Below are 26,122 nucleotides of genomic sequence, written 5' to 3' on the forward strand. Positions count from 1 at the left end.
ACGTAATATGCCACTCAATTCAGAAATTGAAGACCCCTCAGCCTCCTTGTGGTGGCATCCCTGCTCCATTCCACCAGTCAGCTCTACCTTTATGTGAAAGTACAGGCCGGCGAGAGGCCACCCATAATTTCTGGATTCTCACCCTTCTCCAGAAGGGCTTGTGATGCAGGCGGCCAGTATATCCACCAAGCCTGCGGCCTCCACTTCTAATCTTCCCCTGGAAACAGAAGGTAAAAGGCTAAATGCTATGGCCAAGAAGGTTTTCGGGCAGCATAAACTTGAAAGCCACCAATGTAGACTGGTTTCACGAAATGGGCATTCGGCTTGTGGAAAGCTGTGGAGCAGGCAGCTCATTACGTTCCCGAAGGAGAAATGCAGGATGGATTATCACGGCTGGTGGAAGATGGGAAGGAGGGTGGCTAAGGAGTTGTTGAAAACGGGTCTGCACGCGTCCGACTGCGTTGGCCATTCAATGGGGCCGGCGATAGGCTTGAGGAGACAAGCATATTTCAGGTCTTCTGGGTTCTCCCTGAACGTCTAAAATAGGTTACTGGACATGCCTTTCGAGGGAGAGTTCCTTTTTGGCCAGAAGGCTGACTCCTTGGAAAAGTTTAAGGAGTCAATGGCAGCAATCTCATGGCGGGGGAACCCTTCTGGCCTCTATGGCCTCAACCCCGAGTGGTCAAGTGGCATCTCTGAGGATTGGGGCGTCCACTACGAGGACTTGCAGGTGAGTGGCTTTTGGTCAGCGTTGGAAGCCAGATTGTATATCGACAGTCTGGAGTTGCGAGCCATCAGGTTAGCCATGAGGGCTTTCCCCCCAGTCTCTCGGAAAAGCATGTCCTGCTTCTGACGGACAACACAGTGGCCATGTGCTCCCTCCCCATCTGCAGAGAGGTGATGCAGCTATGTTCTGGTTGCTAGAGAACCAAATCTGTCTCGGCAGTTCATCTGGAGGGGACAGAGAACACCTTGGCGGATGCTGTGAGTGGGCAAAGCATGGTCTCACACGAGTGGGAAGTGTACCAGGAAGTCCTAGAGGAGGTCTTCTCTCTCTAGGGTACCCAAGCAGTTAATTTGTTTTCCACAGAGTCCAAAAGGAAGTTCAGACAGTTTTGCTTGAGGGAATTCCCAGCAAACGGCGCAGTAGGGGACGGGTTTCTGGTGGATTGGACCTTCCCACTCCATTAGATGTCTCTCCAATCCAATTCCCCTCATCCTGTGGGTTCTAAGGAGGTTGAAGAGATTCCGTGCGACTATGATCTTGATCACCCCAGACTAGGCGAAGGAGAACTTGGTACTCCAACCTCTTGAATCTGACCATATGGCCTCCTTACCGGTTGCCTCAGCAACCAGATCTCCTGACCCAGTCGGAAGGTTGGGTACTTCATCCGAACCCAGAATCCCTCAACCTACCTGCGTGGCTTGAGAGGATGAGGTATGATGACTGGGACCTCTCTGAGGAAGTACTTGAGGAGTTGCTTGAAGGTTTGAGGCATGGTGCAGGGAACTTGAGATTGATCCCATCCACCACTACAGTGATGGAGTTCCTTCTGTCACTGGCCTCAGCAGGCCTTCAGGTAACCACAGCCAAAGGCTATTTGGCAACCATGTCCATTTTCAAAAGGTCCCCGGATCATGGTCCTTTCTTTACCATCCGGTTATAGCCCCATTCCTGAAGGGCCTTGTGAATAAGTTTCCACCAACTCCTTTCATTGTCCCGGATTGGGATTTACATCTCACTTTGAGCCCATGCATTCCTGTTCTTTGCAGCTGCTATCATTGAAGACAGTGTTTTTGGTTATGATGACATCAGCCAGGAGAGTTAACTAGCTTTAGGCCCTGTGTTGCAAGCCCCTGTTCCTATGGTCTTTCGGGCAAAAGGTTTCAAAGTAAGGCCTGGCTTTCTTCCAAAAGTCGTATCAGACTTCCACTTTTCTCTATCCATTGACCTGCCGGTCTTCTATCCCCCACCACACCCCTCTAACGAGGAGGAGCAGTTCCATCGTTTAGACCCTAAAAAGCTGCTACGTCGCGAGGATGTTTGTCCCGCAAGGGTCTAGCAGTAAGGAAGCAGACTGTATCTCGATGGATTATTCTTTGCATCACTGAATGTTACGAATCTGCAGGTAGAGAGTTATCTTCCGGCGTTAGGGTACACTCGACAAGAGGGGTCTTGTCTTCTACAGCAGTAGTCGTCAAACTTTTTTTGGCCTGGGCCCCCCTGAGCAAAGCTTGGGCAGGCCGGGCCCCCCCAAAAGTGGCAGATGGGCAGTATGTAGAAATCGCTATGAACTTTTGCGTGCCGTCACCGCACCCTACTCCCAGTACAGACCCTGGGCTCTCCCCACCCTACTCCCGCCACTATCCCAGTGCTGCCGCCCATCCTGCTCCCACCACAATCCCATAACGCAAGCATATGCACATCCATACACATTTAAATAAAAAATAAATCGCCATAAATGTACCTTCCGAAGGGGCCTGCGCGTGGTTGCTAAAATGCCCCGCTCCAGGTTGCTCTGCCCGTATGTGCGAGGAGGCGCAGGAGCACCCCCTCGCACATACATACATGCAGTGCCCCAGCCAGCATTTCTAATGAGCTATGCAAGGCTGGCGAAGCAAAACACGCCAGCGTTGCATGGCTCAGTGATCATGTGCGGCTGGGGAAATTAACTGTCAAAGATCACAATTTGTTTACATTTGAACAAAAAACAACCCCTTGGGTACTATTGGGTACTATTCAAACAGTCTGTGACTAAAGGACTGAATATCATTGGTGCCGAAGACCTTTTTATGGTCCAGTCTGACCATGTGAGCTGCCCCTTCCCAATTCCTCCAATCTAAAATATATATATATATATATATATTTACACATTTCATGCTGGGCAGTTTGAAGACCTCTGTTCTACAGCCTTGCAGGGGGGGGTTCCCCCATGGAGATATTTATTGTGCGAACGCTCACCAGGCAATACTGTCTGGATGTTGCCCACGTAGCTGTTGCACGTTTTGGTAGGGCAGTTCTGCAAAATCTGCTACTGTAACACTTTCTGCCCGCCTCTGTGGTCCTAACTGCTAGGGGGGTCTATCAGATGAGCAATCTGCGGGAGAAGGGCAATTCTTTGAAGGAGAAATTACTTAAGCTGATGTTCTTTCTATGGATTCTTCTCCTGCAGATTACTCATCTATCCCTACCATCCATCCCAGCTCAAAAAAACATCTACGGCTTGGCACTGCTGTCTAAGTGAAGGGACACCTGGTGAGGGTCCTGAGGTGACTGCTTCTATCTGGCTAGTCACTTCCTAAAAAAAAAAAGTTTTCATTTCTCTCTAGTTTTTGGGAGCCTTATTCCAAGTTGTTTCTCATCCCTTGGGGATGTTTTCCTATTCTACGCATTTTTTACAGGCTGCTTGGCCTCATTTCCCATCGTTTTCCTCTAGCGTTTAAGCACAGGGGGGAAAAAAGTGGGAACTGAGGTACGGGGTGTAGTGACGTGGTATATATACCACGTCCTGTCTGGAGTCGACAATCGAGCACCGAGCAGGACCAATCGACGGCCGAGTTGAGGTCCACTACTCCCCCTGTCAAAAGTTTCCGAGCAGCAGAGCTGGATGAGGATGTCCATCGGATGAGGAATCTGCAAGAGAATAATTCATACAAAGATCTTTAGGGTAAGTCATTTCTCCTTCTGATGGATCAATCCTTCCTCCCACAGATTCCTCATCGCCCTCCCAAGCTGCCCCACTTGGTGGATGGTTTTCTGCACACCTAGTCTGCTCTGTGCTTCATCAGTTGCTGAGTGCTGTGGGAAAAAGATAGAACTTGGGGTATGAGATGCAGCGACAACATGTAAAATGTCCACAATATCCCATCTGGCATCTAGACGCGAAACAGAGCCACTCCATTAACTCTGGTGGCATACATGTTCCAAAGTCCACTGGAGACGTTGAGAGAATGTCTTAATAAATCTCTGAGAGCAAGGACTAATCCAAGACCATTACATAGAGGTAAATAATGGATCTGGCCACTGACTTTGTTCTGTTCACATTGGGCCGCATGAAATTCTGCACCGGGCAGTCTAAGTTATGGCCTAATAACTTCCCCATAAAATGAGGCATACTTTCATGATTCTCCACAAAATAATGAAATCAGAAAAGCATTAAGTAAAATGTATTGTGCAGTCCGTTTTTGGAACCTGGGGCACTCTACAAGTCGTTTCTGTAAAAAAAATAAGTCTCATAGCTGTGGTGTGAAGTATACTCTTGCCCCTTGAGGTAATTCCTTCAAGATCAGTTAAATGAATGCATTTGGAGCACTATTTCTCTACTTTGCCTGCACAGTTTCCTCCAAACAGATCAAAAAAAGCATTTGTCGCTCCCTTTGGGCATGCTTGATTAACCGTGATACACACTGCATGCATTCAACCAATACTTGTGACCCTGCCGGCTCCAGCATCTCTACCAACCTTTACGTTGTGTGAGCTCCAAGTTTCCAAGACAATGTCCTTCAATGTAGAAATGTACACAAACTCCTGTAAATGGTAAAGTATATCTGAAGTGAGCAAACGAAACACCAAACTAGCTACCCTTTGAAGCCACACTCTGGTTGAAATTACTATACACAGTGAATTGAAACATGCCCGGAAGAGTCAGTCAAAAAGCGGGGAAACTCCCAGTTTGAGAAATAGACTGAGTTCAGTGTTTTCAAGGAACCATTTAGGACTGAGCCAAGGTTTGCCAAAAAGTAGCTTTTGAATGGGCCGGGCCAGGCCTAGCATGGCCAGACTTTGATGAAGTCTGGCCTTTCGTTGAAAGGCTTTGCTATTGCTATTGCAGTACCTTCAATTTTGATTTCTATTTATTTCCATAGGTTGGCTCTTATGGTGGACGTCTCCGTTACACACTGTCTTACGATGCTGGGATTCGAGGGGCTCCCCTGCCAGACGCGGATCTGCAAATTACGGTATGAAAAATGTGGCTTGGATGTATGTTTTTGATGAAACCATGGTACTGGAGAAAATGAGGTGTGTAATTGTTCTTGGTATTCTGTTTGCCATGCTATGTTGGGCGGGTATCGGGTAATAATGTACACATACATAATGTCCACATACATAATGTTGCTGGGAAAAGCCATTGGCAACATTATATATGTTGGCATTATGTATGGGGACGAGTTGTGGGGATGTCCCCTGCTCCCCTTGTAACAAAAAACAACAAAAAAGCAAATCGGGGGTTGGTGGTGGCAGGGGGACGTTGTTCCCTGCATGTTCAATGTAATAATGTCGAGACATTTCTGCTGGGACATTACATGGAACTGTTGGGCAGCAGTGTTTTGGTTTGCATGATGCATGCCTACAGTTGGTATTGTTTTTTTTAAAGGTTTCTGACCTGGACTGCTCTATATATCCTAGTTTTCAAATGTTTATACTGAGCAGGGATGCGATTTCAAAGAAAACTCAAGATAACTTGTTCAGATACACATTAAGAAACCTCAACTCTTGTAAAGCCTGACTTCCAAGCATGAGGCTGTTGCAACTTCTTACATATCTAGGATTCCGAATGACCTAGACCAAGCCAGTTGAGGCAGTAGAGCACTTTACAGTGGTTACCTCCATGACAGAAGCAAGTAATTTACAACACGTATAGAAATCCAATATTTGGTTCCTTCTCAAGTCTTATTTATTTTACATTGAAATATTTTACATTCTAGATTAATCATAATTCCGTTCCAGGCCGCTCACTAACATTCTCAAAGTTAGAGCTTGCCTTTTAGTAGACTTTTAAAAAATTTAGATTTTTTAAAGGAAACTTATGTGATTCAACGTCCCTTCTAATCGATAGTCTGTACTTTACGTACGGGTTCTAAATGGCCATATAGCATACCTGGTTGGAGTAAAATGGCACCAGCTTTCACTGGGTTAGACTTTTCTTTAATGCTTTTGAATCTATTTGTGTGCTTTTTAACAATGTGCTGGCTTGTCACCTTGGAGCCGATTGGGATTGCTATCTTGTATATTATGGGCAACTACTATCCCTGTTTCAATTGTAAACTTAATTCTTATACATCATTAGTAATGTGCACAGCACATAACGTCACAGATGGCCTGAACACGTCAGAGCCCCACTATCAGTTTGCAGCTAAGGTAGATATTGGTTTTTGAAAAATAGATTTCAGGACCGGCAGGCAGGCATTTGATGGATTAACCGGTACCAGCAGGAAAAGAGGTTTTGGGAAGTGGCGCTAGGTCTCGCTCTCGCTCGCTCAAGTGTCTGCAACCCCTGATTAGTGCTACTGATCAGTATCCCCTTCTGTCTAGTCTCTGCCTTGTGCTGACTGTATTCTCCCTAAAAGCGGGCTCATTGGTTCCCTCAGGGACTTCCTAACTGGCCCTACGCTGTTGTTGCTCAATTGTACTTTGGTGGTGTATGTATGCAATTCTCAGTCTTTCTGCCCTCTATCCCCTTACTCTCTTCTGTCCTACAAACTCCACCCACCTTTTCTTCTCCACACCTCCTTCTCTCTCTCTGTTACTGCCTTCCTTCCTATCACTCTCTTCACCCGCACTACTGCTACTACTACTCTGCCCACACTGCAACTGCTCTCACTGCTAATTCCCTCACTTCTCCCTTTCCTTCATTGCCTGATACACTTTTAGTCCTCGCCTCCACTCTTTGATGTTACTCCTCCAGCCCTCCTAATACTACAGCTCACTACTCCTCCTCCTCTTCACTCTACTACTATCTCCTTTGTGCTACTTCCTTCTACAAACTATTACTATTCTTCACAAACTCTGCCCCCAAACTCGGGGATATGCTACCCTGCTCACCCTCCCACTACACTCACTCCCACTATTCTCACCCCTCCCCACTTCTCCCCTAGTACCACTCACAAAGACCTCCCCTTTACTAAGCTCTGTCACCACCTCTCCTGTACTTCTCTCCACCGAATGTTCTCTCGATCCACCTTCACCTCTTATGACCTTACCCAAACAACCCACACTCTGCCCCTCCTACTGTCTGCTTTTATAGTATAAGGCTGGAGGTTGTGTGCCTCCCTCTGTTCCCCATTGGCTGGGTGCTTGTCCTTTCCCCAGCACCTAGGTAAGAGACTTTAAAAACCCCTCTATGCTGCCACTTCTTTGCCAGCAGGGTTGTACAAACCATATCTGATGTTTCTCCAGTTGATCTATTTTGCTGTGGGACAGGAAAATCAATTTCTAATGGATTGTGTCCTCCCATGTATTCCTCATCTTGGATATTCCCAGCTTTATTAGATATCGGGCATTTTTGTGACAGTAGCGGGATCTGTGCAGCTTCGGCATCAAAGTCCCTCGACTCTTAGAACCGACGTCTGGATGTGATATTGGTGTCCATATAAATGGCTTGCACCACTCCCCATTTCAGTTTTCCCTCATGCTTAGCACAATTTTCAGATCGCTCAACTTTGCCTCTGAATTTCTTTCGAGGTACACATCCGTTATTTCTTTAGACATTTTAACTAAAATGTCAACTCTAAAGCCCATACTGCAAAAGATGCAAGGACTTTGAATTGAAGATGTCGATTACATGATATCACTGAATGTGGCTCCTGCCAATTGATGACTAAAGCAATCAAAGAGAGAAGACTGAAGCTTGCCTTGGGTCATTTGTCTAAATTGCCCAGTACCATGCCTTCTGAAAGAAAATCTCAGACGGTCGGAGTTCTGAGGTCAAGAAATCCCCTTACAGACCTAGAAAAAGATTTAAAAAAATTAAAAACGATTGAGCTCCAGGAGCAACTTGCATCATTCCTTTTCATTTTCAAAGAAAGAGACGTCCCCACTCTTACTCGACTGATTTTTCACCCGACAAGTACCAGGTTAGTTTCCCATCAAAATCTGCCTCAACAGAAAAAGGGAAGAATTTAGAAATTAAAATGTTAAATGTATTCTCGAAGGCAGCGCCTTAAGTTCCTCCAAAGGAACAAAGTAAAATAACAGTACCCATCTCGTCCAAAAATGACAGGGTCTCCAAAAAGATCTCAGCCTATGCACCCAAGATCACGGGTAAGAAGACACCTCAAAAAGCTACCAGCGCAGCATCAATATCATTGACCACCAGAGCACCTCTGTCGAATTTGAATCAGTGCCTTCTTCGAAAGCGGTTTCTGTGTAGGTATGTGCCACAATTGCATAAACAATTGCTTAAAACTTTTCAATCCATCGATGAAGATTATGAAAATGAGGATATACCATTCGGCTTAGAGCTCTTCAGGACATCGAAGATCCCAGGAGAATTTACTTTAAGAGGTGGCTCGGGTGGAGGAGATTGTCTCCAATCTTAAAGATGCTAGTGGACTCAATGCCTGTCCCGGGATAGCATTTGACCAACCTGTTCACGCTCACCCCAATGCTGACTATAGGAAGGTCATGAACAAAGGGATTGAATGTTTAGAGTGGGATTGTCGTTCCAAGGATATTAATGAAAACAACCTCACTGATAATGTAGACAAAGGTCCACCTAAGGAACCTGTTTTAATCTTCCATGCAGCTCTAAGGGGTCCCCTCCTTATGGTGTGGAAGAAGCTAGGAACAGCATCAGCGGCACACAAGGACCTAATCAAAAAATACAAACCTTAATCAGTGGAACCCGAATTGCTCTCAGAACACCCCACACCAGAAAGTCTTTGTGGTTCACGCTGCCACTTTCAGTTTATCCATGCAACCAGCAAGGGATAATAAAAGAATTATGCTTTTGCCCTAAAAGCGATTAATAATTGCTGCGCCTTGGCTAAATATTCTTACACTCTACAGACTGTGGCAGAAAGATTGTTTCCTAAATGTAATAGCTGATTGTTAAGGATGCATCTAGTCAGTTCCTCTAATATGGGTTGGATGCAGCGGACTGGGTGGGAAGGTCCATGTGCTCCAGCGCAGTAGTCAGAAGGTTGAAGGGCTTAGAAAATCCGGTTTTGTGCCCAATGTACAGGCCAGATCATTTGATATGCCCTCTGATGGGGACATTTTATTGGCCCTAAGGTTGAGGATAGTCTAGGGAAATTAGAAGCTTCCAAAGCTGCAATGAAGTCCTTGGGTGCAGCGATTCAGCAGCAATAAACACCTTTTCAAGATTGGAAAGGTAAATCCTTTTGTTTACTTCACCTCCCTTAACAAGAGAGGTAGAGAAAATGTCATCGCCCAGCAAGAGTTTGAGGCAGTAAACCTGCCCAAGCAACTGTCGCATCCTTGCCATCGTCCTCTCCCATAGCCCCCAAACATTTCTTTTTAAACTCATCAATCTCCAGTGGAAGGGAGATAAGCCCAACAAATGATAAACCTTCACTTTGGATGCATGGGTGCTACAAATCGCATCTCTGGGCTATTGCCTCCCCTTTCTAAAGAGACCCTCCAGTTGTGCATCCTTTTTGGTCTAGAGATCTGCGCTTCCAGCAGGAGATATTCCCACTGCTGGAGAAAGGTGCCATAGAAATGGTACCTCTAGCAGAGAGAAACCAGGGATGGTATTCAACATATTTCTTGGTACCCATAAAGGACTGGAGACTGCGACCTTCTTTACACCTGAGGTACTTGAACAAGTTCCTTAGGAAAGACTCATTCTTGCAGATCCTCCAGGCCGGTCAGCTCCAGGATTGTATTGTTACTCAATCTTCAGGATACTTACTTTCAGGTGCCTATACACTATAAGCACAGAAAATAGCTGATTTTCAAGATTGGCAGTACTCTGTATACATTTTGAGTTCTAGCTTTCGGGCTCACCTCTGCTCCAAGGGTTTTCACCAGGTTAATGATGGTAGTGACAGCGAGTCTGAGGGGGGAGAGGCATGGGAGAGGGGAGATTCAAGTCTTCCCTTACCTAGACTATTGGCTGATCAGGGCACGTTCCCAGGATCAAGATCAAACATGTCAACAGCACCTGCCACTTCCTACACAAATTGGGCTTCAATGGATTGCATTCTCCTGCAGAATCATCATTTTGATGGATATCCCTTCCAGCGTCAGCTGCTGGGAAAACATTGATGGGGGGCATAGTGTGGCTCTGCTCTTTCTTTAGACCTCTGCATGCCTTGCGTGTGCCACTCCTCAACTACGGACATGGCATCAGCATACATTTGAGATCATCACTACGAAACCTTCGACCCCCAACCCCCTCCAATAGCTCAGTTCCTTTTTTCTGCACATTCACCACTGTTCGGGAAAAACGTATCAAGTTTTTTTGTGAGAAAAAATAGTTGTTCTGATGCAGTCATGTTGGTCCCTAAACCATTTGGTTTTAAGCCCTATAATGACTGCAGCTCGAAAATAAATGTCCTTCATGGACCCATACAACATTTGTGTGTGGTTTCTCTGAGTGCAACATGACATTGAGCAGTGTGAATCCTATCAGCACATGAAACCGAAGGTGCTCAGGGAGCGCTCTGTGAATTTTGCACTGGGAAGGTCCCCTTCCAAATCACTGGCCTGATCGTTGGCCAAATCATCGGGCATCGACATAGAAGGACCTTACCTGAGAAGGAGAGGGGCAGTCATTGCAGAAAAGCGTAAAACATACCTCTCTAAGTGAGTTCTACCATTCGTCGTCCTCGACCTCCTATGAAAATAATTGAAAGCGCAAACACACATGACTCCAGTTGTTTAGATGAAAGTAATAACTCGTATTAAAGTAAGGGTACCATGGATGAGGAGGAATGGGAGGAGTTCAAACAGCAGATGCTCCAACTATTTGGGAAGGTTGCGGCAGGTACTGCTTTGGCCTTGATGTTGCAGGCAGCACAGGGTTCAGTTGCGCCTGGAAGTTCTGGTGCAAAGGTGACTAAGTCGGGTCTCAGGCCTTGAGCTCAACCACTACAACCTCTACATTCTCGAAGCCAACCCCGGTGCCGACAGCCCCCATCTGCGCCACCCTGTGTATGATCAGAATGGAGCCCATGGGGGATGTAGAAGTTCAGAACATGCCAGATTTCCTCACGGACCAGGCTGATCTTTTGACCTTGTTCGAGGGGCTGCACGATGCAAGCAGGCTGGACACTTAGCCTGATCGCGACATGCAGTCGGCATCGTCCTACACCCAGCCCAATGCACAATACAGAAAGACTGTCAATAGGGCAGTAAATACTCTTGACCTCTGTGCTTACAATCCTACAACCTGACTGACATCTTGGACAAGGGTCCTCAGTCCGAGAGAGCCCTGCACACTTTAATGCAGCCATTTCAGACTGATTATCACTTTATAGCAGGAAGCTTACTCAATGCCGGTAGTCCACGGAAACCTAACTAAAAAATATAAGCCGGCTATGGGCGATTTTCCCTTTTTGACTTCTTCTACAACCCTGAGGGCTTAGTGGTCCAGGCAGCCACAGTGAGGTCAAGGCCTGCAACATCTACGTCCAATCTCCCAATGGCAAGGAGTCAAAAAAGGCTGCCACCCTGGAAAAGAAGGACTTTACGTTGGGGAGTATGGAGTTAAAGGCCATCAATGCTACCTGCGCCTTTGCCTAGTACACTAATGTACTATGGTGTAAGATGGTCAGTGACGGCAAGCAGTTGGTATGCCAAGCCCTCCAGGCGGGTCTTAATGCTGCAGACTGTCAGCCGCTCGATGGGAACATCAACAGTGCCCCGGAGGGCGGTGTACCTCCATTGTTCAGGGTTTTCCCCAACTGTGCCATTGAAATTGCTTGACACGGCCTTTGGCGGCGAGCACCTTTTAGGGCCGAAGGCTGATGAATCCTTGCAGCAATCTGCTCACTGCACAGTTGTTGGGCCTGTTGATTCAGCAGCCGGTCAAGTAATCCTTTTCCTTTGTATCCAGAAGCAAGGGTCCACAGGCACTATGTCCCCTTTGCAGGGAAGTCTCAGCCTACCCAGGCCAAGCAGGGCCAGATGTGATTCCCACGCCCAAGCAGGGTCCGAGGGTGCAGTAGACTTCAGCTTTGACATCTGGGGTAGCTGCTTTGAGTTCTCCCCACATACTTCGCCAGTTGGAGGGAGGGTCTCCGTGCACTGAGACAGGTGGAAAGAGTTAACCTCCGACTGGGCCATTCAGCTGGTCAAGTGGGGATATTGTTCCCCTTCATCAGGAGACCACCAGACAGACCTTCAACCTCAGCAACTGGAACCGGAGCTCCAGGAAGAGCTGAAAGTAACGGTACCATATAACTATGGGCTATATATGACAATGTCCCCTTAATTGACCATGCAAGCAACCCAATATATTTCCAGGGATCGTTCTACCCGTGTAGCCAATTCACGCTGAGATACCAATGGTCCAGTCATGCAATTTTGCATACGGCTATATATTTTGCAATCCAAGATCGCGGCTGGGATCGAAGGTACGCTGTGACCGCCCATCTTGTTACAGAGGCCAAGCTGGCCCTACTGTTAAGTGCGCCCTAACTGGTGCCCCTCTCCCTTCCCCCGAGTAGCACTCGCCACTGCCACCACTGCTTCTCTACATGATATGGCGCCACTGCAACGCTGCCCTCTGCAGCCAATTAATTTTTGCGACCACTGCGTTTCTAAATAAGATCGCGCCACTGGAACACAGCCCTGCTGACCTCATTCATTCATTTCCACAACAGGGTTCCCCGATCCTGCCCTACTGCATCGAGCCAGTGCCCCAGTGACTCTCATGAAAGAGCCAATATGCCTGAAAGCTTGGAAGAATCCTGAGGAATTGTTGTGAAACCAGTGAGGGACTTGAAAGCATAGGGAAGGGAACCCTTTTTTATTAAAACTGAACTATTTAAAATCCCGGGTAAGGGAGAATCCCTTTCCAACCAAGAGCTGGAAGAAGCTATGAACTTTTGTTTGAACGCTTTTTATTTGATGCTGACATCCCTACAAAGTTTGAACAAAGAGGTGAGGGCAAGTATACGTTTTGGACACAGATGGATATTTACTTTGGACTTCCTGATACAGACTATCATTAGTTTTAGCAAGGTAGGGAAATCCCACCTTAGCATAGGGCAAGATATGCTTTAGCCCAACCTCTTTGTGATTTTAAATAACTTTGAAACCCAAACTTTCCTCAGTTGGCTGTGTCTACTTCCTGTTGCCATCACACCCTTCTGTTTCATAATTTAAGGTTGTGAATAGAAATTGTAAAGTAGAGAAAAGAAGCATAATGCAGAAGGAAGCATCAAATATTAAAGTGCCCTCTGAACCCTGCTCTTGCATTTGCGGTTGAATACAATTTTTTAGACATGATATAGGCTGCAAGGAGCTCATCTAATGAACTGAAGTCATTGTCCAGACACTTATCGTATCAGTCGCCCACCACACTATTTCATCTTTATCTTTCTTCAATTTGTTTGTCCTAGGGAAATGATATCATGCTAGTGGCCTACCAACAAGAGCTACGGCCAAGGGATCCCAAGAACTTTGAAATAATTTTCCGGGAGGTAAGGAAACCCACCATGATTTTATTTCTTGTTTTGCCACTGATCATCGTAGCTAAAGCTTTGAACTAGAGACTTGTCTAGTTGTTTTTTTTCTTTCAGTCTGAACTATTTAAGAAATAATTTTTTTGAGCATTGGTTTTGCAGCAAAGGCCATGTAGCTGCTTTGGACCAAAGTAATTCGCCATTTGCTAGCTGGAGCCAATTAGGATGAGTGCTATTTGCAGCAACTTTATAGCCATTTGTGGTAGTGAATAAAACACACTGGTGCAGCAGTAACGCCTTCTAGGATATAAGCTTGGATTGGCTCAGGTCCAAAGCAATGGCGACCTGCCTGCTCAATAACCTAGAAGAGGGAGTAGGGGAAGGTGTTATGGTTATCGAGTACCTAGGAAAGAAGATATAGGATGGGCAGCCAGATACTGAGGCTTTCAGACAGGGTAGCTGTTACCTTCACTGTATCACCTGCTACCATGTTCCTTCCTACCCGTCCACGTTAGACACAAATGCTGATCTTTTGGTTGTAGATGTGCAGTTCAGACATTGCACAAACATTCCAGCCCAAACCATTAGAAGGGTAAATTGTTTCTCTGCAGGTAGGCCTGTGAATGGAAGGGAGCGATTGGTATCAGATGGCAGGGCGATAAGGGGGCAAGCAGACAAGGCATGAGGTGGGCCTACATGGTCACATCAATTTAATATCCAAAGTAAAGGGAGCTATGTTACCACTATTTTAAGTCATACTTGTGTGTAGAAGAAAACGTTATTTCAGAACAAAATATGAATTTGGGGTTGGGAGGGCAAGCTGGGTAAGCAAGACTAGCTGATACAGTTCATGTGTGCAAGTAAAGTATCATTTCTGAAGCCATTGGTGAAACTCAATTGCCATAGACCCCATACTAGAGTGTATCCAGCTGTGTTGGCAAGTAGAATGCTCAAAGGTTGGTCTTTTCTGTAGCTTGGATATCCCTCTCTCCACTGTGATGAGCCTGAATCACACTACAGCATAGTGAGCCCCTAAAAGGTTAAAATATGCACAGACCACTGGCTCGGGAGATGAGACTGGGTATTTTCAGAGCATGTTGTATTTGGAGCACCTTTTTGCAGCACTTTATTGTCCTAGTGGATTTTAGTCTTGGATGCAAAGAGTTGCCAAGGAGTTGGGTGAAATACTAAATTTTCCATGATGCTTTAACTAGGTTTGTCCCCTCTCTAGCAATACTGGAAACGCCCTGATGGACAGCAGGCAACCAGAGAGCACCTGATGATGGTTCTGGCTGATCTGGATGAGATTCTTATCCGTGCCACCTACTCCTCAGACATGATCTCCGCCAGCATCACTGGAGTGAGCATGGAGGTTGCTGTGCCTTCTCATACCAGCCTGCCCAGGGCAGTAGAGGTGGAGGAGTGCCGGTGTCCACCCGGGTACAGTGGGCTCTCCTGCCAGGTAAGTGCTGCATTTCTTTGCTAGATGGACACTAAGTGCAATGGATTTGGTGTGCATAATCCATTTTCTATGCTACCCTTCATGCACAGGATGTACTTTGACAACTACAGATGAAGGGGGAGGGTTATACATTTGTGTAAGGGTAACTGTAAAGCTATACCTTCTTTGATGACAGCAAATGTTACGTCATGTGTTTTACCTCCTGTCTTGACCCTAAATCATTCCCCCTGTTTTTCTGCTTTATGCAAGGTTGTTTAGGCTTTGACCTGTCCCTACTTCAGTCTCTTGCTGCCTTGTTCCTACAACTTGGAGGTGGGAGGTCTGCCGACCTGCTGAAGTATTCTTTTCTGTGTGTTGGGTAAGAATTAGTGCAGTCCAACTGCTGGGGGACTACATAAGACTTATCTCTTGGTATTAGGTAACTCACCTTTTAATATAGGCACAGATTAGTAGTGTGACTGAACTGTCAGGCTTATCTTAGGAGAGGTAATGTGAGCTGTAGAGCTGTGCAATAAAGCCTGTAAATCAAAGTATCCAATTAAACACTTACACGCTTACATTTATAATAAATATGTATTTATACACAAAGATATTTAAAGCATTCTTTAAAAAGCAGTAATTAGCTGTAACATTAAGCTCCTTAAAAGTTAGGATTCAACTAAAAAAGTGAACAATAAAGCAGGTGAGTAATTCATTCATATGTTACACATGTTCCAGCACCTGAAGGTGAAGTCAGTTGAGGTCCCTATAGCATTTATATAGTATCACCTTTGCAATATTGAGTTTTCTAGGTAAGGAAAGGTTAGGGTTATATCCAAACAGGCTGATAGGTTATAAGAACATTTAGATTCTCCCAAGGGGATGCAGGCAGTCTATTATACCAGCATTAAAGTGTTCAACATTTAAAACATGTGAGGGAACAAGCACTGCCAAAGCCAATAGGTTCAGATGGAGGCCTTTACGGAGCCAAAGTCAATGGGCAAAGTAAAAGTTCTGATGCTCTTTTTAGAAAAATGTTTTTAAATAGTCAGTGTTCAAAAGAGAAATTACAGCAAGGAGTCACCTTTAGAAAGCACAAGCTGTAAGGCCAATGCAGGTAAGTTGAGGTCAACTTAGTGTAGTGTTAAATCGCACTCACAAAGATAGGAAGCATCCCAAATGGCAAAAGGATAAAATGCCCCATGCCCCACAGTACCTTTAAAATGAAGAAAGTGTTCCAGCTGATTGCCTTCACAATGCAATGCAGTAGACCCTTGTTCCTGGTCCTTAGTCATGGTGACGCAAGGGAGGACGTCTGGTGTGCACCTGCGGCAGCACTCGAGAGAGAGGGACTCGGCAGCAATAGATTTCTGTCGATTCTGTGGCTTTTTGTGGTTTTGGCACCTTTTTTTCAGCTCTGGTTAGGATGTCCTTGATCCCTCGGTCTTGGACTCTGGCGAGGCGACTGTGGACATAGATTTGTTGCTTCTGTAGGGTCTTCTGGATGCCCACGATGATCTGTCCGGATTCGGACTTTGGGAGGTAATGCACTCACAAGTGGTCGAGGTAATGCACTCACAAGTCATCGAGGTACCCCGGTTATTGGGCTTCTGCAGCCTTGAAAAGTCACAGCAAGCCAGCGGTTGCACCAAAAGTTTGTCTCGAGGCTAGTTGGTCCCACTAGCCAAAGGGAGGATGTAATCCTTTAAGGGTCTTCCCTGTCAATTCAAAAATGTGGTCAGCAGAGCTGTAGGGCTTCACCGGGCACTTTGCGGTCCAGGAGGCTGCTGCTGGCATCTTCTCTCAGCTTCTGCTTTGGATGATGTCCTCCAGTGGTCGACTCTGCCTCTCGTCTCAAAAACCTCGCTTTTTATGCAAGTTCTCATTCAGTCACAGCCCTAGGTTGTCGATCACACAGCAGGGTGGTTGTCCCCAGGACAGCCAGCCGGCCAAAAGGAACTGGTTTCACTGAGGTCCACCTATAGACAAAGGGCAGGGAGGTTTCGGGGACCGCCCTCACTTCCTGCCTTTCCAGACGGAGCCTGGACAGGCTTTAGGGCTGAAGCCTGCCAAAGGCAAACTACACAAAGGACTCAAACCTGAAGCAAACAGAGTAAAAGCCTTGAAGAAACTAACAAGAAAACCGAAAAAAGAAGACTGGGGTCATTTTGGGATAACGGTCACCCTTGGGTGCAGCACTACAGCTGAGGTATCAGCCTGCAGATGCATGTCACTAGGTAGTAAAAAAGAAACCACTGCCACCAGGCATTCAAGTGAGTTTGTGTAACAATGTTACATGAGCAATGGGTTAAAGGAATTACTATGTAACCCCCCAGCACTCCACATAGGGTGGTGTATGCTGGACCCATAAACTAGAGAGAAGTAAGACAGGGGTCATCTTACTATTCTTGGGAACAGTAGTTCACCCAAGAAAATGTAGTTCAACATTAAGAAACGTCCAAGGGACTTCTCAGTGGCACTGCACAAAAGGGGAAGTGTGTCCCAATGCAAAAGCAGATGCATATGGTGTTTACCAGACTCCATAAAACAGTAAGGATCTTAGAAAATGATAGTCAGAAAAACACTTGGGAATAAAAATTAAAAAGCTCTGAGTCCAGCAAAAGAGCTGGGGGTCTCCGAGGTTAAAGGGAATTGGCACATAAATGAAAATTCTCTCAAACACTTTTGATTCCTGCCATTTGTGCCCTTTTTAAAGGCCAAACATGCAGTGGCTTAGGCATATTTCTGTTTGGGCTTTTGCCCCTGAAGGTAGTGTCTTGGCTTCCCGATGAGACTCCACATCTTCTGGGTTGCACCCTTCACTCTGAAACTGTTTTCTGGGCCGTTCAATGCTGCATCTGTCGGTTTTCTGCCAAGATACTGTTCAGTTTTGGGCTGCTGCTGGTGTCCAGAGTGGTTCTGAGATGTAACCACCACCCTGCCAACTCTTCAGTTTAGGATGTGTGAGGTCGCCTTCATCACAGAGCCACCAGGGGCTGTCTTCATGGATTGCCACATTTTCCACACCAGGTTTTCCACTTTTGGCTTCACGGTTGTTGCCGTGGGAACAGCCTTTGTTCCTTTCGTTTGTGGCTGGGATAGTTGCTGGGCTAAATCCTGGAAACCTCAACTGTGGAAAGGAGCAGTTTAATTACTTGGTTGTTTTGTGCTCATGGAGCAGGATCTGCCTAAACTGACAGGAATACCTACATTTATGTCATGTGGTGGGTGATTATTATAGATACCCACAGGTGTTCCTCTGTACTCATTGGGAAAAACCGGAAGGTGTTTCATGACTAAGAGATCCCTTATTCAGGTGGCCAGGAAAGGGCCATTGCTATTGGAACCTGACCCTGAAAGGGGGGTGGTGGGGTTTACTTGGATACTTGTACTTACTGATTTCAATTGTACAGCTCTACACCTCGCATTACCCCTCTTGCTACTCAGTCACACTACCAACTTACCTTGTGTAAGGTGGGTTACCAAATACCAAGATAAGTCTTGTGCAGTCCAAACACTGGGCGCTGTATATGTATGTATATATATTGTACACTTGAAATCAGTAAGTACAAGTATCCAAGTAACACTTGCACACTTAAAGTTATATCTAAATATGTATTTATAATAGAAACAAGGTTTAAATAAGCATTCTTTAAAAAGCGTCATCTTCTAGTAACATTCAATCAAAGTTAGGATTCAGTCTTTAACGACTGACAAGAATAGGAGATTCATCCAGGAGTGGATTCAATCCTCCTGTCCCTCAGTCTGGGGGGGGATGATTGTTGGGGAGAATTTTTTTATATATATATATTTCTGATGTTTGTTAATCTGCTTAGAATCACATGCTGTGCATAGGTCCGACATCCAGTGGTCACTGCGGAGTATTGCATTTTGTTTTTCGTAGTCGAAAAGGGGACGTCGACAAGGCGTGTCTGAAACACTATCCCTATAGTGACGTGCGTTGTACCCACAATCCCTCACGCGTCGAGGTCCCTCAGATTGTTTTTTTCCGCCCAGCTTCTGGTCGCCTTCACGCGGAGCTCCTCGAGAGACATTGCAACTCCTCGACCCCTGGTCGTATTTTCTCTAATATTTATAATCCCTCCCTCGACGCAGTTGTAAGCTGTTCTCCGCCGAAAAGAATCTTCGACGGAGGGTCGAGCGGAAGAAATCCTTCGGCGCTGCCGAACACGTGGCCTGGCCTCGCAGGCCATATACAGTAGGGAGAGTGGGGTCGTGGGACATCTCTGGGTCTTTTCTGAGAATGCCTTTCCCTTTCCCCTTCCTTTCCCTTGGGGTGTGTATCGCGATTTATTGCCTCGGCTATGGAGAGGACACCGTTTAGGTTTTGCCCACTTTGTAAAGGCAAATTCACTTGGAAGGACAAGCACTCACGGTGTAACCGCTGCTTGCCCCTCGATCACAAGGAGGAAAGGTGCGCGGCGTGTCGGCTTCTTAAGCCTAAAACTCTAAAAGACCGAAGGGTTAAAAGGTGGGCGGCCTACGCGATGTCGAAGGCCGAAGGTTCACCCGCCGCTGCTACCACCGACAGTGACGAGGAACGCGATACCACGACCTCCGCTACGGAAGTCGAAACCCCCTCTAAGGAGCGCTTACGCGCTTCGTCGTCTGTCCCCGGCCCCGACGGGCTCGGCTCACGCCCTGCTTATGGGGATGAACACCCCGGCGACACAGACGCACACAAAGATCCACATAAGCACACAACCCACGGCTCTTCGTCGACAAAGTCGAAAAGACCTTCGGCGCCCAAGGAGACGCAGGTTCCACCGGCGGCCTCCTCGGACCGTTCGGGTTCGAAGCCCCTCTCGCAACCGCAGCCGCGACCTGCGACTGGGCTTTCGGCAAACAAGGGCGCTGCCACCAAACCATCGGCCGGTGCGCATCAACAGAAAGCGCAGACCGCCGTAGAGCGTTCGATACCCATAGCGTCGAGAACTCAAGCTTCCGCCGACAAACGAGTCGCCGACAAGCGAGTCGCCGATAGCTTAGCAAGGATCACTGTAGCCGACGCCCAAAAGCGTACGCCGAAGATTTCGTCGAGCGTTACGCATAAATTAAAGGATACGCCGAAAAAGCCAGAAGGGAAGCAGGGACTACCCCCTTCAGGCAGGGAGTCTCCCGACACACCAGAAGGTTTTTCGGAGGGCGATGGAACACTTTCCTCGACGCTTTGGGAGAGGTCGAGCCATTTCGAGTTAGATAACCCTATGTTTCCCCCGCCAGACCGCTCTGGGGTACCCCATGAAACTATGGAAAGACTCCACCTCTGTATGGAGAGGATGGAAAAGTTCATGAGCACCCAGGCATCTCAAACACACAAGAGGACCAGAGAAGGGCCTCAGGAGGACCCCAGGGCCAAAAATCCGAGGCTAGTCGATCCCCAGCAGGACACAGCCTCAGACTTCCAAGATGTATATGACCTCACTGGGGAGGAGCAAGACTTCGAGGAAGAATATGATTTCATGGACAATGAAGAACAGAACCAGGAGGGATGTCTGGAAGACAGAACAGACATTATAGAAGAAGGCTTCGGGGTTAACCCAGAAGAGGGACCTTCACACCCCTGGCAATCACCATCAGTGTATTCCGACACTGATGTCATAAACCTAACTCCTCCGGACAATTCTCCAGTTAGGAACACGTCTCCAATTGACGATCAGCCAACGTTCAATGCACTGTTGCGCAGAGCAGCAGCGCATTTCGAACTCGACACCGGGGAACTCTCTCCAGAATTGGACTTTGTGGAAAGAGTGATTAAGGAAAAACCCCCGGTCAGCCAGACCATTCCACTCCTTGCTTCAGTGAAGAGAAGAATCATACCTTCGCTGTCCACTCCCGCTATGATCAGAGGGGTCAATCCACGGATTGAAAAACTTTTCACTCCTTCACCCTCAGACCCCCTCTACATTAGGGGACATTCCATTCCTGATTCCCTAGTGGTTTCTAATACTAGAAAGAGGGCAGGGGTACCACTTTCCACGAGTGAGGCACCCCCTGACAAGGAGGGCAAGAGGCTATATGCCCTTGCAAAAAGGGTTACTTCCTCGGCTGCCTTCTCAGCAAGAATTGCCAACAACAATTCCTTGCTCGCAAGCTACGCAGACGCGCAGTGGGCCAAACTGCGAAAAGACGCCGAGGAAGCACCGGAGCCTTTACGTACGCGCCTACTGTCAACTATTGGCGAAGGAACCCAAGTGAACCAGAGCATTGTTAAAAACTCTCTGGACGCGGCAGAAACAGCAGGACGTTCCTTGGTACAAGGAATACTCCTAAAGCGCCATGTATGGCTGCGCAACTCAGGCTTTAAACCAGAGACACAGGCGTCTTTGATAAATAAACCTTTCGAGGACGCTAACCTCTTCGGAAAAGCGGTAGATGAAGCCCTAGAGATGGCTAAAAAAGAGTTCGACACTATCAAGACTCTCGACCAGATCTCTAAGCCCACTACCAGGCGCGGCTATGGCAACAAACGCTTTTTTCGTGGCCAACGCCAACACCAACAACAAAATCAACATCAGCAATACCCTGCCACCAATTACCAAACCAATAGTGGGCAGTACAGCCAAAGAGGACAACGCCGGGGCAAAGGGAGGGGTCGGGGATCCACCCCCAGAGGCTCCCAAGCCCCCAACAACTCCAAGTGACGCGAAGATTCGCGTCCCCTCCCATGCAACACCGGTCGGGGGCCGGATAACATCCTTTCTTCCTGCATGGGAGGAGATAACGTCAGACCGTTGGGTACTGTCCACCGTAGCCCACGGATACTGTATCGAATTCAACAGTTCCCCATCCTACAGACCCCCGAGGGGACGTCGCATGACACCGGAACATCTTGCCATCCTTCTCCAAGAAGTACTACAACTACTGGAAAAAGGAGCCATAGAGGTCGTGCCTCTATCTCAGGTAACGGAAGGTATTTATTCAGTGTACTTCCTTGTACCCAAAAAGGATCTAACCATGCGCCCTGTATTAGATCTGCGCCCAGCGAACAACTTTATCAAACCCCAAAAGTTTCGTATGGTAACCTTACAGGAAGTAATCCCACTGCTTTCTCAGGGAGATTACATGACAACATTGGACATGAAAGATGCATACTTTCATATTTTAATGTTGCCAGCGCACAGAAAATACCTCAGGTTCATGATAGAGGGCAAACACTACCAGTTCAAAGTGCTACCCTTCGGCATAGCATCAGCACCAAGGGTATTCACGAAGGTGCTGGCAGTGGCAGCGGCCCACCTGCGCAGGTTGTCCATCCCAGTTTACCCTTACCTCGACGACTGGCTCATAACAGGGGATTCTTACGAAACATGCTTCTCCAATACCCAAAAGACAGTAGACCTTTTGTTCTAGTTGGGCTTCTCCATCAACGAAAAGAAGTCCAGTTTAGACCCCAGTCAAATCAAACAATTCCTAGGGGCTCTAATTCAAACAAAGGACGGCCTCGTCTTCCCCTCCAAAGAGAGGGTCCAAAACATGCTGTTTCAAATCCCTCAATATGTAACCGGTCGAGAGGTGACGGTACGCAAAGCAATGCGCTTGCTAGGAATGATGGCGTCGTGTATTTATTTGGTACCTCACGCGCGCCTGCGCATGCGCCCAATGCAAGAGTGGCTCAACAGCCAATGGTGTCAGGCCAGCGGACTATGGGAGGATCTAGTTGTGGTCTCGCAGGCCTTAGTTCTCTCGCTACGGTGGTGGACAAAGGAAAACATGGAAAAAGGGAAACCCTTTGCCACACCCGCGGCGGAAGCCACTCTAACCACAGACGCATCCCTCACAGGATGGGGGGCGCACCTATCCCATCAGACTGCTCACGGAGTGTGGACTCCGAACGTAGCATCCAAACACATAAATCTACTGGAGCTACTAGCTGTGTTCAAGGCGCTAAGAGCCTTCCAGGAACACCTACAAGGCAAAACAGTAATGGTCCTTACAGACAGCACCACAGCCATGTACTACATCAACAAGCAAGGGGGCACCCACTCTCCAGGCCTGTCCAAGCTGGCCCAGAATATATGGAAGTGGGCTCTCAAACAGGACATGTTCCTACTATCACTACATGTACCCGGGGAACTCAATCTGCTAGCAGACAGTCTCAGCAGAGATTTCCCCCTGCCCAAAGAGTACGAATGGCGCCTGCACGAAGACATCGTCTTCGACGTCTTCACACAATGGGGATTCCCAGAAATAGACCTGTTCGCAACCCTGGAAAACTCACAATGCCTAAGTTACGCCTCCAGGTACCCCCAGAACCAATCCAAGGGGAACGGTCTGTCGATGCAATGGTCAGGGAAATTTGTTTACGCTTTTCCCCCGACTCCCCTTCTCAACAAAGTGGTGCACAAGATGCACCAGGAACAAGTGACCATGATACTAGTGGCCCCAATGTGGGCACGACAACCATGGTTCGCTCACTTGATGGAGATGTCTCTATCCCCCCAGTAAAACTCCCCTGCCCGTACAACATGCTGTCTCAGGACAAAGGCAGGACTCTGCATCCATGCCCCCAGAACATGAACTTAGCAGCTTGGCTCCTGAGATCATAGAGTTCGGACATCTACAACTCCCGCAAAGATGCATGGACATCCTCAGGGAAGCCCGAAAACCGAACACTCGCCACTGCTATTCTAGCAAGTGGAAAAGATTTGTCATCTGGTGCAGGAGTAAAAGCATCAACCCTATTGACTGCTCTCCCACACATGTGGTCCTATACCTGACCCACCTATTGGATTCAGGTCTAGTGTTTAACTCCATTAAAGTCCACCTAGCTGCACTTTCTGCATACACCACTTCCCAACTCAAAGTGTCGTGGTGGAGGATCCCTGTTATAAAGGCCTTCATGGAGGGAGTAAAGAGAATACACCCCCCGATAGCTGACCCAGCTCCCGGATGGGACCTTAATGTGGTACTTACCAGACTCATGGGCTCTCCATTCGAACCCATGCACAAAGCATCTCTTAAACACCTCACGCTTAAGACTGCTTTTTTAATAGCTATCACCTCCATCAGGAGAGTAAGTGAACTTCAGGCTCTTTCTATTCTAGACCCCTTCGTTACAGTTCACAAAGATAAAGTGGTTCTACGCACTCACCCTAGGTTTGCTCCGAAATTTATTTCTAAATTCCACGTAAACCAATCTATAGAACTACCAACGTTCTTTCAAAATCCTTCCAATTTGGGAGAAAGGACTCTGCACACACTAGATGTACGCAGAGCGGTCATGTTCTACATGGAAAGAACCAAACCACTGAGGAAGACTAATCAGTTCTTCGTCTCGGTGGCAGCAGGAAGAGAAGGAGATGCAGTTTCAAAATCCACTATTTCTAGATGGATTGTTCAATGCATCACTCTCTGCTATACTCTTGCTAAGAGAGAACTGCCCTTTAGGCCAAGAGCACACTCTACTCGAGGCACGGGGGCATCTATAGCATTCATTGCAAATGTTCCCCTTGAGTCCATCTGCAAAGCGGCTACCTGGAGTTCTGTGCACACCTTTACAAAACACTACTGTCTAGATACACACTCTAGATCTGACTCCCAGGTGGGACAGGCAGTATTACGACACCTTTTCTCTACTGTTCCTTCTCATAACCCACCGCCAACTCCGGGTACTGCTCGCTAGTCTATGCACAGCATGTGATTCTAAGCAGATTAACAAACATCAGAAGAGAATGCATTACTTACCGTAAAAGCATTTCTGATGATTGTATCTGCTTAGATTCACATGCGCCCGCCCTTCCTCCCCGCTCGGATGGAAGGAACATAGACTTCCTTTATATATCTCTCTCTTTTCTGTACTCACTCACGTCTAGAAGGCTCCCTCAGGGCAGAAAAATACAAACAGAGGGACCTCGACGCGTGAGGGATTGTGGGTACAACGCACGTCACTATAGGGATAGTGTTTCAGACACGCCTTGTCGACGTCCCCTTTTCGACTACGAAAAACAAAATGCAATACTCCGCAGTGACCACTGGATGTCGGACCTATGCACAGCATGTGAATCTAAGCAGATACAATCATCAGAAATGCTTTTACGGTAAGTAATGCATTCTCATATCCCGTGACGTCATATCTGGCAGAAGGCGTGTAGAGCCATTAGGCGGAGCAGACGACGAGCCATGGTGTGTCCCCCAGTGGCGGAAAAGTTTATGAAGATCAATTGCACTGGCATTAGAGTACCAATGAGTACTTTGTGGGAGCAACATCCATCAGAATGAACATTAACGAGAGTGAAGTAATTTTTCTTCCCTCCTAATCCTCTTTTTATTTTTTAGTTTTGTCCCACATTGTATTGAGTCCTTATTTGACGAGATAGTAATATGTGACGAGTAAAGTATGCATTTTTCAGTATATCAGTCGGTGTATTTTCTAGAGGTATATGTGGACTAATTGTACCTTTTTGTCCACCTACTACCCCTACCTGAGAGTAGTGCCTTGTCCCTCTTTCAATGTTACCTGCCATACAAGAGATTTGGCTTTCCTTTCTTGTCAGTTTTGTTAGCTGCCCATTAGGGTCAGTGATTGTACTGGCGTCAGTAGAGGGTAGTAGAGAAACTGCCAACAGAATTATTGCTTTAAGTGATAGTTTTTCAATCATGAAGCCCAATGTTCTGGGCCAGTTTACCTGACAGTCATGACTAGGCAGTTACATTGAGAAACTGCAGCAGGGGTGTGCAATTAACAAATACTTCATCTGTGCTTTGAAGGGTAAGAGGACAGTCTGGCAAAATGTAATGTTGCTTATGACAGGAGTATTAGGGGAGTTTTCCCAAAGTCCACTGTGAGGTAGACTTTACAGAATGATCCCAATGGTTTGTAGATTCCCCAACTCTTAGTATCGGTCTGTAATACTCATGGAACCTTGGTCGAATGGTAGAGCAGTCAGGCTTAACACAAGAGGAATATGTGAGCTGTAGGCAAGTACACTGAACCTAGTTAGTAATGCACATCAAAGAAACACACATACATTTATATTAAAATATATATTTATTATGTTTACACAAGATATGCTTTAAAATACTTATTACAATTAAACAAAACACTTAAGAATGCTTTTCAAAGGCCACTGCTTAGGTTGTAGTTGCTTGCGGTTACAATTGTTACAGCTTTTGATATTAATGACAGTTCTACCGTATTCTCGGTACTAACGCGCACTCAGGAAACTTAGAAATACAGTAAGTACATCTACTCTGCAAAACCACATAAGATGAGGACGTTTAGGAAGGAAGTCAGTTGGTTAGTGTTAGACTAGCAGGGCTTAAGTTTATAGAGGCAGTTTC

At 46.8% G+C, this 26,122-nt stretch overlaps 1 protein-coding gene across 7 annotated transcripts in view; it reads left to right on the forward strand.

The window, feature by feature from the left end:
* HSPG2 (heparan sulfate proteoglycan 2) overlaps positions 1-26,122 on the forward strand; it is a 1,237,996-nt gene that overhangs the window by 685,041 nt on the left and 526,833 nt on the right. For all 7 annotated transcript variants that reach the window (XM_069610942.1, XM_069610946.1, XM_069610944.1 and 4 more), the window contains 3 exons: positions 4,867-4,959; positions 13,315-13,395; positions 14,609-14,839. In XM_069610942.1, coding sequence (XP_069467043.1) covers positions 4,867-4,959; positions 13,315-13,395; positions 14,609-14,839 — 405 coding nt within the window. The remainder of the gene's footprint in view (positions 1-4,866; positions 4,960-13,314; positions 13,396-14,608; positions 14,840-26,122) is intronic.

This window comes from Ambystoma mexicanum, chromosome 8 (assembly GCF_040938575.1).
Source record: "Ambystoma mexicanum isolate Mex_15411 chromosome 8, UKY_AmexF1_1, whole genome shotgun sequence".
NCBI lineage: Eukaryota > Metazoa > Chordata > Amphibia > Caudata > Ambystomatidae > Ambystoma > Ambystoma mexicanum.